Source organism: Myotis lucifugus, unplaced genomic scaffold (assembly GCF_000147115.1).
Source record: "Myotis lucifugus unplaced genomic scaffold, Myoluc2.0 scaffold_724, whole genome shotgun sequence".
NCBI classification, from domain to species: Eukaryota; Metazoa; Chordata; class Mammalia; order Chiroptera; family Vespertilionidae; genus Myotis; species Myotis lucifugus.
The window spans coordinates 190,039-206,797 of NW_005871772.1; the positions used below are offsets into that span (position 1 = coordinate 190,039).

General features: G+C 43.3%; 1 protein-coding gene across 2 annotated transcripts in view; it reads left to right on the forward strand.

The window, feature by feature from the left end:
• The window catches only part of TSNAX (translin associated factor X), a 14,219-nt gene extending 1,263 nt beyond the window's left edge, over positions 1-12,956 (forward strand). Inside the window, exons 3-6 of one of the 2 annotated variants that reach the window (XM_006105773.3) lie at positions 1,299-1,421; positions 2,598-2,728; positions 8,025-8,152; positions 11,100-12,956. In XM_006105773.3, coding sequence (XP_006105835.1) covers positions 1,299-1,421; positions 2,598-2,728; positions 8,025-8,152; positions 11,100-11,477 — 760 coding nt within the window. In that variant the 3' untranslated portion in view covers positions 11,478-12,956. The remainder of the gene's footprint in view (positions 1-1,298; positions 1,422-2,597; positions 2,729-8,024; positions 8,153-11,099) is intronic. The other variant, XM_023746709.1, reaches the window with a different exon arrangement.
• Positions 12,957-16,759: the final 3,803 nt, after the last annotated feature.

The window sequence follows — 16,759 nt, forward strand, 5'->3', positions numbered from 1 at the left end:
TCTCCTCCTCCTCCCCTCATTACGCCCCCCCCCCCCCCCCGGTAAACGTTGGTGAATTGACATGAGACAGTGCCATCTGGCCGGAAATAACCGCGTGTCCATAGATGTCAGCACACGCACAGTCACCTGTGCTGCTTGGTGATGGGAGAGGCCGGTCACCAGGTGGTTCCATCACCAGGTGGTGCCCGGGTGTGCCATGCACAGGCGCTCGCACCCACCGTAATTGCATGTGCTGGGCGCGGTGCTGGCGGAGTGGTTACCTCCAGGCCACAGACGCTGGGTCCTGGGTTGTGTTACTAAGTACCATGGCCATGGCGTCAGTAGGCAAGAGGGATTTTTCATCTCCATTATAATGTTACTGGAGGCCCGGTGCACGGATTTGTGCACATCGAAAGGAAATTAATTAGAAGAAGTATTTTAGAGGCTGGGGAGGGATGCGGGGGGTGTGTGTCTCCAGGGCATGTCCTGGGCACGAGGGCACGTCGTAGTGGCTGGTCGAGCGGTCGGACACTTAGCATATTAGGCTTTTAATATATAGGATAGGACCTCCCTTGTCTGTGAGGGCCATTGGTGACCAGGATGTTATGTGCACATCACTATATATCAGGTGTGTATGCGTGTCAGGGAGACACACACATACACCTAGGTACACACATTAGGTGTGTATGTACATCTCATTAATCTTTTAAGTGTGTCTGTTTTTTTTTTAATCCTCACCTGAGAATATTTTTTCCATTGATTTTTAAAAATTTTTTAGTTTTTATTTTTTTATGGAGAGAGTGGAGAGTAGGGAGGAGAAGAGGGGAGAGAGAGAGAGAGAAACATGGATTGGTTGCCTCCCACACGATCCCCAACCAGGGCCGGGAATCAAACCTGCAGCTGAGGTACATGCCCTTGACAGGGAATTGAACCCGAGACCCGCTGGTCCCAGGGCACCTTGTGCATTGGTTCTGTTTCCTCAACTAGACTTTGGAAGACGGGTTGTATTTTTGCTTTGATGGGAGCACTTTGCCCAGAGTAGGAACGCCTGTCTCTCAGTAAGTCTTGGATGGATAGATGTGTGTGCACAGTTTCATGATAAGGCTCTGAGTGGTAAAACCCAGTTAAGACATACGTCTACTTAAAGAAAGGATATTTGAGTTACCAGCAGAGACTTTAATTTCCAACTACTTTAAAAATAAATACGATGACTTTGTGCTCTTTATAGAGTAAATAAGAGTTGCTTTGTCAGGAAGAGTAACAATACTGTGTGATAGGCTTTACGTATAGAATAATCATGCTGATGGTCATCATAATGTATTCTTAGCCTTTCAGCAGGAACTCGATGCGCGACATGACAAATATGAGAGACTTGTAAAACTCAGTCGGGATATAACCGTAGAAAGTAAAAGGATAATCTTTCTGCTCCATAGGATTACAAGGTGAGTAAATACCTCTGACTTGTACGACAGTTGGATGCAATTCTAACTAGCTGCTAGAATATTCCGTGACTTATTTTTGTCAGCATTGGGTCAGAGGATGTTAGCAGCAGGCACATTTTAAGAATAAACATTTTCTTCAATAGATATAGGTATAGGTATCTTTTCCTTTATCAGTGAGGTTGCTGTGTCTCTCAAGGAATTTTTTTCTTTATCCTTTCATTTCTGTAGGCTCTGTAGTGACATCTCTCGTTCCTGGTGTTGGTATTTGTGTTGTTTTTCCTGATCTGTCTGGCTCCATGTTCTTACAGGATCTTGGTTTTATGACTTTGTCCATTTTCCTACTTACGTTACATCCATTTTCCCTTTGCATGCTTGCTTTGGATTCGTTTGCTCCTCTTTTTGTAGTTTCTCGAGGTGGAAGCTGAGATCAAAGACGAACGCTCCTTTCTAACGTAGACGTTTAATGCTGTAACTTTCCTTTGCGAGTCTCTAAGGACGCTTTCCCTGCATTCCGTGAACTTGGATATGCTGTTCTCATTTTCATTCCATTCAGAATACTTTCTCAGGGAGCTCCCCGGCTCCGTGTAGGGTTCTCATTCCTGCGCTGTCACTTGGGAAGTGTCCGGGCGCTCAGATAGGACAGTCCGTGGCACCTGTCCTTTTCCTCACCTCTCTCTAGGGTCACTGTCCCGTGCTGCCTGTTGTCCGGTATTGTCCATAGTTTGTATGTTTTTTTTTCTTTTTAGTTGTTTTTGGTGGGAGGATAATGTCTGCCCACGTTACTCCATCCTGACTGAAAGCAGACAGATCCAGATGTCATATTGTTATGAACATAATTTTTCTTTTTTTTTAAATTTAAATTCTGTATTGTTGAAAGTATCACATATGTCTCCTTTTTCCCCCCATGGACCTCTCCCCGGCTGCTCCCACCCCCCTATGATTTTTCTTATGATTATAACACACATAGAGCTTTGTGTACTTTTTTTTTCACTTAATAGTATGTTACAGCATTTTCCATGTGTTTACATAGTTTTAATAAAATTGGTTGCAGTTTTGAGTTAGCATCTAAGTACATACAATACTTATTTAGGCCTCTGTTAAGTGATAGATTATTTCAGTTTTTCTCTATAAAGCATCTGGCTGATGTTCTAAAAGTTCCCAATATCTTGGTTCTAGCACTCCTGATATGGAGGAAATACTGACTGAGTCGGAAATTAAATTGGATGGTGTCAGACAAAAGATACTGCAGGTGGCCCAGGAGCTCTTGGGAGAAGAGATGCATCAATTCCATAGAGCCATTACGACAGGTGAGTTCTCTTCAACGCTAACTTTACTTTTAAAATAATGTGTCATATGATTGATGTGTGAGTTGCATGAATTTTAATGGGTTCTTGCTAACATATTATTGGCTTTAAAAACTTGGGACTGCTGAGTAGTAACGTAAAGGTAACCCAAAAACATTCAATCGGCTTTATTTTTCTAACCGTGCAGTTAGTCATTGATAGATTTTAATAAAGTCTGTTTCCTAGTAACTGTTTTCTCAGTGACTTTATTCTTGAATGTGTAGAGTGAGTTCAGACAAGGGGCATCTGACCTCCCAGCATGGGTATAGCTCACTGGTGGCAGGTTTCAGCTTTAGTGAGTTCATCAAGGAGGCTATATCACCTGGCCAGGTGGATCCAGACATCTCTGGTGTGCCTCTATACGGGGATTTTAGGGTAGCACTGAGTTTATATTCATTTAAAAAGTTCCAGGGAATACTGGGTCTTGGTGATTTTCACCATTTGCAAATTATAGTTGATCCCTGAACACACAGGTTAGGGGTGCCAACCAACACCCCCACCCCTGGCAATAAAAAAACCCACGTGTACCCCTAGCCCAGTAGTCAGCAAACCACGGCTCGTGAGCCACATGCGGCTCTTTGGCCCCATGAGTGTGGCTCTTCTACGAAATACCACGTGTGGGTGCGCATGTACAGTGCGATTGAAACTTTATTAAGTTAATTTTAGGGAACGTTGTGGAGTGAAAGAAGAGGTAGTGTCGAGGATTGAGAAAGGTGTGTTGAGATGGTTTGGACATACAGAGAGGATGAACGGAAGGAGATGGACGAAACAAGTCTACAAGACGAGTGTGGATGGGAGAGTTGGAAGGGGTTGACCTCAGTGAACGTACCTCAATCAGATTGAGAACGTTTTTAGCAAAGGCCAGCTTAGGAGCACCCTAACTAAGTTAGTAACAATGTACCTACCTATACAGTTTAAGTTTAAAAAATTTGGCTCTCAAAAGAAATTTCAATCGTTTAGCTGTTGATATTTGGCTCTGTTGACTAATGAGTTTGCCGACCACTGGGCTAGAGTAATTCACAGTGAAATACCGTTCACCAGCATGACAATTATAAACACCACTTTAAAAAAACTGGTAGTAACTAGCTAAAATATGTGTCTATTTTATGATCACTTCCGGGTATGTACCCAAGAGAAGGGAGGCTTATGCCGCCAAAAGGTGTGTGAGAAAGCTCCTAACAGCCATCGTCTTAATACCCTAAAACTGGAAAACGTCCCTGGTGCCCTCATCATGAGAATGCGTACATTGTGGTGTCGCTGTACAAGGTAGTAGCACATAGCGATAAAAACTGCTGAACAGACACAGCAGCAAACAGGAGTCTCACAGGCATTCTCTTGGCCAAAATGAGCAGACGTAAGAGTATCTGCTGGTCATTCCATTTCCGTGAAGTTCAGAAAGAGGCAGCGTTAACCTAGGGAGAGAGGCAGGGTAGGATGACCTGGTGGAGTGGGGCAGGGTGATTGACCAGAGGCACGAGGGAGCTTTCTGGAGCGTCAGAGATGTGTTACGTGTTTATCTGGGTGGAGCTACATCATCCTGCACATATGTAACAATTCATTGAGTTTGACATTTAAGATTTGTACACTTTACTGTTTGTGATTTATAGCTTTTTTTTTTTTTTCCATCCTTCTCTGAGGATATTTTTTCCACTGATTTCTAGAGAAAATGGAAGGGAGGGAGAGAGAACCTGAGACCCTTTGGTTCATCAGCCATCGTTCTAACTAACCACTGAGAAAACCAGCCAGGGCTGTAACTGATTTTTTTTTTAAAATAGGAAAATCACTATTGACTAATGAGTTCCTAGCTCCTTTTCCAGAGCAGTTCTTTGTATTGGGGGATTACATCCATAATAATACTCTTTTTAAATAAATAAATAAATAAATAAATAAATAAATAAGTATATATATACACACACACACACATATACATATATTATGTTATGTTATGTTATATATATATATATATTTATTTATTTATTTCAGAGAGGGAGGAAGGGAGAGAGAGAAACATCAATGATGAGAGAGAATCATGGATCGGCTGCCTCGTGCACGCCCCCTACTGGGGATGGAGCCTGCAACCCGGGCATGTGACCCTTGACTAGAATCCAACCCAGGACCTTCAGTCCGCAGGCCAATACTCTATCCACTAAGCCAATCCGGCTAGGGCTCATAACAAGTCTTTAAAACTAGGTTCTTTAAGTTGAAGCAATAAGAATTTTTTTTCCCTTAAAGTTAAGTAATAAATCAATCAAATGAAGAGGTATCTGGGCCTTAAAAATTTGCTGACATATTTTATTTGATAAAAACACAGGTTACTTATCATTAGCGTAGCATTAACAACATGATGCTTATGAATAGCTTGCTGTTTGTAATTGTTCAATGCTTGTTTTGGTGTTGCTCCAAATAGTTGTTCTTTTGACTTGGAGATAAAACAATCCTGGCACTGAACTAAAGGAGTCCTGTGCTTTTCCTCATTAAGAATAGTGCTAATGGCACGCAGAGCAGTCCCTACGGGACCCTTGTGTGAGCTCCAGCACTGAGCATCCTACTCATAATTGAACAACAACAAAAGGTTCGGTCTGTTTTCTACACGCTTCTTATCAGAGGAGGTTACGGGTTGTCCCCAGGGGTGGTTAAACAAATGAGCGGATCATTAGTTGCTTGAAATAAGTCACTTAACCATTTTTTGTGCCCTGTCATGTTATTGTTTTATTTTTCTCTCTTGTTGAAAAATTAACAGTTGGAGGAAAATGTCCTTTGTGTCAAAGAAAATAAGTTGTGTATATTTACATATATATATTTATTTAGTTTATGTCACTCTGAGGATAAAAATTGTCTTTTAATTTTCGTACATTTTGGTGTACGAAGCTAAGTTCATACCCTACCTGATATTTTCATTCTCTTACCTGAGAATGTGAATGATGGGTTAAGTGGATGTTTTGGGCCAGTTAGAGCTATTCTTAGCTACTGTTCTTTATATTCATGGCCTTTATTATATCCCTAAGACGAAGGTATAATTTTTACTTCTTTTTTTTTTATTTTTTTTTATTTTTTATTTTTATTTTATTTTTTTTTATTGTTTTCAGAGAGGAAGGGAGAGGGAGAGAGAGATAGAAACATCAATGATGAGAGAGAACCACTGATCGGCTGCCTTTTACACACCCCATGCTGGGGATCGAGCCTGCAACCCTGGCATATGCCCTGACCGGGAATCGAACCGTGGCCTCCCGGTTCATAGGTTGACGCTCAACCACTGAGCCACGCTGGCCGGGCTAATTTTTACTTCTTAAGAGGGGGGATTCAGACTCCCAGGAGTTAAGCAGCTTGCCCAAGGTCATAAGCTAGTAAGTGTTGCCATGGATTTCATGCCACATGGGTTTGCATGTTGACTTTAGAACCTAACCCAGCCGTGGGCAAACTACGGCCCTCGGGCCGGATCCGGCCCGTTTGAAATGAATAAAACAAAAAAAAAGACCGTACCCTTTTATGTAATGATGTTTACTTTGAATTTATATTAGTTCACACAAACACTCCATCCATGCTTTTGTTCCGGCCCTCCGGTCCAGTTTAAGAACCCATTGTGGCCCTCGAGTCAAAAAGTTTGCCCACCCCTGACCTAACCCCCGGTAAAGGCTTTATCCTGCTTAAACTCTCCTCCCCCCAATATTAAGCTTTTCCTTATAAGCCCACCCACATTACAGCTCTGATGTTGCTCTTTTTTCCATAGGACTTAACATATGCACTAAGTTAAAGAGGTCCTTACTCCTTGACAAACTGTCTTAGTTTACAATGCCTTAATAGGGTAAAGAATAGGGATCCATTAGCATAACTTACCTATTACTTTTTACTGTTACAGTGCATATTGGACTAACATTTTGGAATAATAACGGCCTCTTTTAATTGTGAGTTAATACATTGAAACAAAACAAAACAAAAAAGCCCCACTGCATTCTAAGTTATAAAATATTTCTAACAAAAATTAATACCTGTCATTCTTATTTTAATTATTCTCAGAGGAGGGCCCTTGTACCCCGATCTATTATTCTACGTAAATCCTACAGGGCAGGTTGATGTTTGTACTTAACACATGAGGCTATTGAAGTTCAGTGAAGTTGCTGCTATGAACGAACATTGACCTGCAAGTCTTTGTGTGAACATATACCCTCAGTTCTCTTGGGTACCCACCCGGGAGTGGAGGAGCTGGGGGCAGATGAACAACTGAAAACCTGGAAAGAAAGTGCAGACATGAAATTGGAATTTATAATGGAACCTCTTGTCTTGTCTGTTCACCTTTATAAGAATAAGTAAAAATAGCCAGAAGCCTGTAATTGAGTTTCCTTGTATACGTTCTAATGGAAGAACGAGGAGAAAAATAACAAATTGCAGAAAAGCAGCCGACAAGCTTCTCTCTTACTGGCAGCTGTTTCTGTAAATAATTCTAATTGGATTTCGTCCAAGGCAAAGGCAGAAGGGGAAGGCATTGTTTGATGGGATATGGCAGTAGGTTGAAATTTTTCACCTTGGGGATTAGTCACTGAAAATAGCGGATGTTCTTTTCATCAACTTGAAACATAACTTGTTTAAACATCCTTTAACCTACATGTGACCCAAAAATGCTTTTCAGTGTTTGGGGCCAGATGGCCTTGAACTTTCTCCATGGTATATCCCGAAACTTAATTTCTATGGAGTAGAAATGGCCACCTCATCTCTGCAGTAACTTTAATCAAACACACCCCACAGACAACTTAAATAATGACTAGATATACTTGAAAATGTAATATCTGATAACCACCCACATTAATAGAGATTGACACCACAGATGAATTTTTAAACAGTTTTTATTAAATTGATTGGGGTGACATTGGTCACCATGAACATACAGGCTTCATGTGTGGGTTTCTATGTTGCAGGATCTGTATGTTGCACCGTGTGCCCACACCCAAAGTCAGATCTTCTCCTGTCACCTCATAGTACGACGCCCTTCTCCCCCCACCCCCTTCTCTCTGGCAGCCACCACTCTGCTGTTTGTGTTCGTAAGTTTCAGTTTTAGGAGTGAAATCATATGGTTCTCGGCTTTTTCCGTCTGACTCATTTCACTTAGCGTAGTGTTCTCAGGGCCCATCCCTGCTGTTGCAAATGTCGCTAAATACCAGGCGTGCACTGAGCTTTTGTTTAGCCAGGTGATGCTCCATGTGACGACTTTATGACATTCTTACTAACGGAATGGTTTTCCTTAGTCATTTTCTGGTTGGTTTTTCAGGGCTCCAGGAATATGTGGAGGCCGTCTCTTTCCAACACTTCATCAGAACACGATCACTGATCAGTATGGAGGAAATCAATAAGCAGTTGGTATTTACAACGGAAGACAGTGGGAAAGAAAACAAGACGGTAAGAATTTAAAGCCACATGTCACATTTATTACCTCATTCATGTAACGGTATAGTGATTGTAGGAGGTTTATACTGGCTGCTAGTGGTAGGAATATGGAGAGGGCAGCGTGGTTTCGTAGATTCCCATGCAGGGAAATGCCTTTTTGACTATTTTAGTTGGTGGCTAGGACGAGAACAGCGGTGGGTGCGTTGAGGGAGAGTAGATCACCCTGTCCACCTGAAGCACTATTGAGCGATTCCTGTAAGTTCAGTTTCGGTGTCGCTGTATTTACTGTGTGCCCTTTATAAGCACTATCTCATTTCATCCTTTTAAAAAAAATGTGTTGCCTTTATTGGCTTTAATTCAAGATACATCTATTTTATTTTTTAATCCTCACCTGAGGATATTGTTCCATTGATTTTTAGAGAGTGGGGAAGGGAGGAGGAGAGACAGAGAGAGAGAGAAACATCAATGATGGATCGGTTGCCTCCCGCACACGCCCCGACCAGGGCCGGGCAACAAAGTAGGTGCCCTGGGTCTCAAGATACAATATTCAAGCAGTGAGGTGAGATTTTAAATGTTTGATATTTCCTGAGATACTAGTATACTTAAAGGTAAAATTAAAGTTTTTTTCTTTTTTAATCTTTGTTTCTGTTTTAGTATTTAAAAATTACTCAGAGTCAGACAATGTAAGAAGCTACAGAAATAGTGTTTTCTTGAATATTACCTAAAATGTTTATATTGAAAGCCAGGGACTTAATTTTGACATGACAGATAGAAACTTACTTTAAGGAAGGTACGCATTTTCTCAATTTTTAAACTATATGAAGTTTATAAAGGAGGAAATTCATTTTAACATGCTTTTTTCTCCGAAATCAACTTTTAGTTATAACCAGGGGAACTCCTGTCTAATGATAGAAATAAGAACATTAATATTTTCTTAAGCAAAAGTTATTTTTATAAATGACCTATGCAATGGAGCCCTCTTTCCACTCCTACAGTTTCCCTACCCTTCCTAAAAAGATGCCTTTTCTCTAACAGTTAATAGAAACGGAACATAGCAGGTACTTTATGTCATGCTGTAGTTTTAAAGGCACCAGAATAATCTGAAGCTGACTTTGGATACTTACTCATTTCTGTCATAACTAGCTGTTTTCCTTCTGGTGTCTCTTGGACCTCATCTCATCTCATACTTGACATTGTGAGGACTGGACCAGCTGGTCTCAGAAGAGAGTCCAACAGCATTGAACGAGCTCAGTAATACTCCATTTGACTGCCATGCCCTTGCTTCCTTCTCAGCGACTCTGTTATCTATAAAGTTCAAGTTCCTCAATGTGCCTTATACCCTTAGACTCATCCTGTACTACTTCTCCTTTAACCCTGACCTGGAAGAAAACCTCTAGTTTCTCAGCTGTGAGCTCCGTTGTCACCCGCAGGCCTTTGCAGCCAGCCCCTCTCTAAAGGGGCCTCCATTGTAGTTACTTCCCTACGTCTCATACAGACTCTTAGTAACAGTTTAAGCATCGCCTCTTCCTGAAATGCAGTGTCTAGAGAGAAATTGATGTGGAGAGAGATTTACATGGTAATGGTGATGGTGATTGATAGCAGCTAACATTTATTGAGTATTTACTTTGTGTTGGGCGCCATGCCAAGAACGTGGTAAATATTATTTCATCCTTGAAATAAAACCTCTGAGGTAGGTACTGTTATCCCATTTTACAGATGAGGAAACTGAGGTTTAGAGAGAGGAAATAACTTGCCCAAGGGCATACACCTTATGAAGCAAGGTCCTGGACGAGGTGGGAGGAGATGGGTCAAGGTCATTTGGAAGAGGTAACCTCAAACAAGAGGAGGGACCACTCATCACCTGGGACTGGAGGATAGAAGGTAAAGACGGGGGTGGACCTGAGTTTACTTTTATAGGCATAAGGCCATCGAGAGAGCTTGTGCCAGGTGACCTGGCAACATGACCAGGCCATTGACCGTAGGTTTGGGATTAAGTAGGGGGCTGAGGAGAGTGATGACGGTTTGGAATAATGTCTAAGGAGACTGGAGAGAGAATCATCTCAGATAAAGTGAAAAGAGCGGTGAGTCATTTGTAGTGGAACAAACTATAGATGCAGATGTCATTATTATTATTTTTCAGCTCAGTGGGACTCGACCTCTTGAATAAAGTACTAACAAAAGTAGGTTTTAACATTGATTCAGGCTGTGTTTTCTCTGGGTGCAGTAGAAAAATAGGAGCCTAAAGGAACTGAGGAGGATGTAGCAAGAGAGTAATCAATGAGGATGGTCAGTGCTGACTAGGGATAGGAAAGAGGCTAGATACAGCCGTGGGCAAACTACGGCCCGCGGGCCGGATCCGGCCCGTTTGAAATGAATAAAACTAAAAAAAAAAGACCGTACCCTTTTATGTAATGATGTTTACTTTGAATTTATATTAGTTCACACAAACACTCCATCCATGCTTTTGTTCCGGCCCTCCGGTCCAGTTTAAGAACCCATTGTGGCCCTCGAGTCAAAAAGTTTGCCCACCCCTGGCTAGAAAGTGGCTTAGGAAGACGAGAACCAATCACATATTTCGAGATGTGTTATTTAAATAAGTACGTTCGTCATGCAGTAAAGTGATTGGGCCCTGTTTAAGAATGCTTTAACTTTATTTTATTTTTTATGTCAAGTGAAGTTGGAAATAGTTGACTTTATAATGATACAGTATTAGATTTCAAAATTATCTTGAATGAATTTCATTAAACTTCCTATCCAAGGCATGAATTCCTCTTGGAACATCACCAATAGTCTTTAAAAACATCACCAATAGTCTTTAAACAAAATAGATCATTTTATTTAGAGAAGATTAGCATGGCTGATGGGCTATTGGTTTTGTGCCTTATAATACATGTGACACCTGCAAATTCACTCTTTTTCACCGGTATTTTCTGTGTGTGTGTGTGTTTTCTTCTACCAGCCCTCCTCCGACGCTCACGATAAAGAGTCTGGTACTTGGAGACTGAGAATCACCCCTGTCGATTACCTGCTGGGAGTGGCCGATCTGACTGGCGAGTTGATGCGGATGTGCATTAACAGCGTGGGCAACGGGGACATCGACACCCCCTTTGAAGTGAGCCAGTTCCTACGCCAGGTGTACGATGGGTTTTCATTCATTGGCAATACCGGCCCTTACGAGGTGTCTAAGAAGCTCTATACCTTGAAGCAGAGCCTGGCCAAGGTGGAGAATGCCTGTTATGCCTTGAAAGTCAGAGGCTCAGAAATTCCCAAACACATGCTGGCAGATGTCTTTTCAGTTAAAACAGAAATGATTGATCAAGAAGAGGGCATTTCTTAGAATAACATCACCCACTTGTTATTCTCTTGAACTCCTAAGAGAGACCAGTTTGTGAGACTGTTACTGGGTATTGTATCTGACTTTATTGTGGCTTTTACATAGGACATTTTCAGTTTCACTTGTTTGGAATTATAAACAAGCTGTACGTAAAATTATCAAAATGAAGCATTTTCTACGTCTTACTCATGAAAGCTTGCATACAAGTGTTTGCCTAGAGGCCTGTCTGAACTTTTGTGGGCTAAATTCCATCACTTGTCTCTGTCACGTGAGCGTGCCTGCGTGCGCTTTCTGCACCCATTTCGCTTCACTTTGTGTGGGTTTTGAGTGCTAGTAATTAGTGGAAGCCAATCATAACTTAAGTTGGTGGTTTTGTAATGCATAGAAAAGACTTTCTAGTCATACACCTGGACTTGAGCTTTTTGTTTAAATTTCTTGGTAGTATTGTGCCAAGCCTCCAAAATAGGTTTACTCCATAGAACAGAATGAAAATTACAAAGTTATCAATATACTTTAATTTTATGTGGCATCATGGTAAGAACTCACAGTATGTTCTGGCTAATTTAAGCCACTTTGAATCCCTGTGATGAACTAGCCTTCCAGAAAAATCGACAGATACCCAGATGTCAGTTTCTACTTTTAACTTTTGTGCTTTATCACAGAAAATCAGATAGAGAATTGGAATTAATATTGTAATATTTTTACTGGTGTTTGAGTTGAATTATGTGCTTGTACATACAACTGTAAAACTTTTGGTGGTGATTAGTTGGAAATTTTTGTTGTTGTCTATTATATTGACATTAGGCATGTTTGGAGACTTTGCTATTCTAGCATCTATAAGAAATTATATTTAAGTAATTATAACGAAGTTTTGAAATTTTTGAAATACTAAGTTAACCCAAACCTTTATAGTTGTCTAGTTGTCCAGTTGTGTTCATCGATAGTATACAAGTTGCCAAAGAAAACTGATCCTGTACAATTCAGCAATAAGACAATTGTCAACACATTGGGAATAACAATGGTATTTTCTAGTTACATTTAGCGTTGGCATTTGCCTGCAGAAATTAGTTGTAGATGATCCCCTGTGATGTGAAACTGACCTGAGCATGACGCTGTTGGTGACAACCAGACATTTCCACTGGGTTTTGTAAGTTTTGAAAAATTAGAAACCGGATTTTATTTTTTGAAAGATTAGCTGCTCTGTTTGTAAGAGCTGATTCTTTGAAAGTGTAATTTACCCCCAACAAATTACCTAGAGGGAAAAAAAACATAGGCATGCCGAATAAATTAGGTCTGTTTGTTAGTTAGTTTGTTTTGGTGGTAGTGACTTTTTTGTTTCCCTATTCAAAGATAGATCGCTGAAATGTAGTCTCATTACATATTTTTGTTTCTTCTGCCACTTGAAGTTAAATTTATGTTAAAAGCAAAATACCTTACAGATGTTTAAAACTGAAGTCTTTGAATAAAATATTAAAACATAAAGTTAATCTTATTTTTTATTATGTTGAGAAGTACTTAATCAAATTGTTGTACATAATCCCCCCCTCCCCCATCACCATTTATCCCCTCGATGCCCTCTTCCACTCCTCCCCACCCCCAATCACCACACTGTTGTCCATTGTATATAATTTTTGGCCCAAACAGGAAACCCAATATAGACTAGCTTGATAGGGAGATTTATTATTTCTTAAAATAGGACCAGAGGTTGGGCGAGTTTCAGGAAAGACACATCTTCCATCTCATTCACCCAGACCCGGTCACACTCTCATTCCTCTAAGCCCGTCTTTGGAAAGATGAACTGCTTCACCTGGACTGGCCAACGTGCACTTTATCGAGAGGAGGAGGGCGAAGACAGGGCATCAGATTAGGAGGGTGGAAGGCTGCCTTTGAGTAGGTAGTTAACTGTCCCCGTTCTAGGTTGATACACTTTTTAAAAATAGACTTTTTATTGATTTCAGAAAGGAAGGGGGAGGGAGAGAGAGTGAAGCATCAGTGATGAGAGAGAATCATTGATTGGCTGCCTCCTGCACACCCCATACTGGGGATCAAACCCAAAAACTGGGCTTGTGCCCTGACGGGGAATCAGGAATCAAACTGTGACCTCCTGGTTCATAGGTCGACGCTCAACTGCTAAGCCACGCCGGCCGGGCCTTGATTTGTTCCTACGGGGTGTGTTGTTGGTGGGTAACCTTTTAATTTAGTCTTCGAGTTACAGGGTAGCAAAGGCAAGTTGCATGGAACTGGAAGAGGAATGGCCATGAGAGATGGATAGTGACGGACAGGACGTGGTCCCTCCCCCGTGGGAAGAGGGTGAAGTGCTTTGCTTGCATGAAGGACAGTTGTCGCATCACATCAGGTAAAGGCATGGTGTCGTTTGGAAGTGGAAACCTAGCGGGAAGGGGGTGAGCGAGCGCCCAGTACCCAAAGGCGTGGACGAGGCCGGGCGTTGCCTGTTGATGCTCCGGACTAGACTCTCTCTATTGTCGGAAGTTGGAGGCCAGCCTTCCTTGACTGTCTTGCTAGATGGGTTTCACTCACGATGGACCAATGAGAGAGGCCCAGGTACTATTCGAAGAACAAAAGAGAACTGAGGCCACTATTGTTCCTGGGGCCTCCGAGGGCAGGTGTGAGGGCTTGTTCGATGCAGACGTGAGCTTCTGCAGGCACTTCACCTGCTTCAGGGCAGCTGCGGTTTCCTGTCATTCCTGTGACTCCGTGACTCTCCGAATTCACTGGCAGCTTTCCCGGCCTCTCCCAGGTTTTGGAAGCACCTGGATTAAATCTTTCCTGCGTGGATTACCCGGAGTGCTTTCTGTTTTCCTGACTGAATGCCGGTAAATAGAGCCAATGGCAGATATGAAATGCACGTGGTTTTTTATTTTTTTAAACCTTCAGAAGGAATGTAATCCTTCCAATACTTTTAAATATATTTTTATTGATTTCAGAGAGGGAAAGAGAGAGAGAAACATCAATGATGAGAGAGCATCATTGATTGGCTGCCTCCTGCACGCCCCCCACTGGGGATCGGGCCCACAACCTGAGCATGTCTGTGCATTTTTATTAACCTTTTCTTTATCAATCGAACAAGATGTCAGGGCTCACTCAGGCCTGTCTTCTCAAAGCACCTTGGTCACATTTCCCTACCAGGCACTTTTTCATGGCTACAGAGCTTCCCATCCTGATGCTATAATGAATGGACTCAACCAATTCTATTTTATTTTAAATTCATTTATTTATGGTTTAAGGGTTATTTTTGAATGCTTGTGATTACAAACAAAACTGACACAAAGTGGCCCGGCCAGCGTGGCTCAGTGGTTGAGCATCGACCTATGAACCAGGAGGTCATGGTTTGATTCCTGGTTCAGGGCACAGGCCCGGGTTGAGGGCTCGGTCCCCAGTAGGGGGCGTGCAGGAGGCAGCCGATTCATGATTCTCTCTCATTGATGCTTCTCTCTCTCTCCCTCTCCCTTCCTCTCTGCAATCAATAAAAATATAACAAACAAAAAATGGACACAAGTGGCCTAATAACTGCATGTCCACCTGCATCTCTGCTTATTTCTTTAGGATAAATTGCTTAACGTAGAATAGCTGGGTAATAGGAATGTTCTTATTTATTGATAAGCTGAATTGTTTTCTTCTAGAACAGTCCTCAATTGCTTGAAAACTCCCTTCTTAAAGTCCTGTTTCTCAGGATCCAAATGACATGGACGTACATTTCTGCGTCTCTCCGCAGAGCTGTAGGCCTCACACGCTAATTTCCTTCCAGGGCCCCCGAGGGGTGGTCCCTGGCCTGGCTCCCCCACCTCACCCCACCCCGCCGCAGTTCATCGCAATTCCACGTGTCACACGCTCCCCGAGCCGCGGTACGTGCGCCCGAGGAGGACGGCCCCTGTGATTGCTTTTCAACATGAAAAAGAAAGTGTCCGTGCCTCACATGTATCCGCCTCGGTTGCCAGCACCCAGCCCCGTCCTGCCTCCAGGAGCTTAACGAGAGGAGCAGATGCTGTTTCTTTAATCCCCATCAGTGTGCTGTCAGGGTCTGGCGTTCCTGGAACTGGGGCAGGGAGCAGGGATGGGGCGGACTAAAACGTATGGGAAATATTCCTCAGGTCTTCCAACTCCCAGTTACAGTCTAGCTGTGCTTTCCTGAAGCCATTTCTATGGCAGAATGCTATGTAAGAAGCCTGCAGGCCGGTCGGCATGGCTCGGTGGTTGAGCGTCGACCTATGAACCAGGAGGACTCGGTTCGATTCCCGGTCAGGCCACATGCCCAGGTTGCGGGCTCCATCCCCAGTGTGGGGCGTGCAGGAAGCAGCCGATCCATGATTCTCTCTCATCACTGATGTCTCTCTCTCTCCCTCTCCCTTCCTCTCTCTGAAGTCAGTAAAAATAAAGGGGGTCAGCTGTGAAGGTGACAATTGACGTGTGGACCGATATGGCGAGGACAGACACTGGATGCCTGGTGGCCCACAGGGGAGACTCCAGGAGGTGGCTCAGGCGGTGGCTCAGCCAGGATGGGGCACCACGGGTGGGACAGAGAGCCAAGCGCCGGAGGTTGTGCTGTGGCCACTGATAAAGGCGACGCGGAGTTCAACCTGAATGCAGGAAGTCCAGCCGCAGTGCGCCCCCTCCGCCCCCTCTGACATCTGCCAGCAGCACCGGCCTTTGTGTTAAAAGGAGGCGGGTCGGGGAGCAGCTGAAGAATGGGGACCCGTTTCCTCTCTTTGTGCCCCAGCCCCACTCCTTGACACGCCCTCCATCCTGAGTCAACTGTGGTCCTCAGCTAAAGTGACAGCGTTCATCCTGTTCATCCCAGAGGAGCAACTGCTACTCCCAAGGCCCAGGGGGGCAGAGGCAGGAGGCAGGGCAGGAGGGGGAAGACAAGAGAGAAGAGGGAAGAGGGCAGCGGGGAGGAGGCAGGAGGGGAGGAGGGAGGAAGCAAAAGGGAGGAAGGAGGAGGGTAGGGGGGAGGAGGGAGGACGACAGGGGGCAGGAGGGAGGGTGTGACTGTGAGGATTTCCTGGGAGCATCTGCCATCTAGTGCCGGCAGGAGAAGTGGTGTCAGCCCTCTCCTTGCTGACTGTGTAAAGTTGTGCTTAGGACTCAGTGTGAGAAAACTGTAAAACCAGCCGGCGTGGCTCAGGGGTTGAGCATCAGCCTAGGAACCAGGAGGTCACGGTTTGATCCCCGGTCAGGGCACATGCCCGGGTTGCAGGCTCAGTCCCCAGTGTGGGACGTGCAGGAGGCAGCCGATCCATGATTCTCTCATCACTGATGTTTCTATT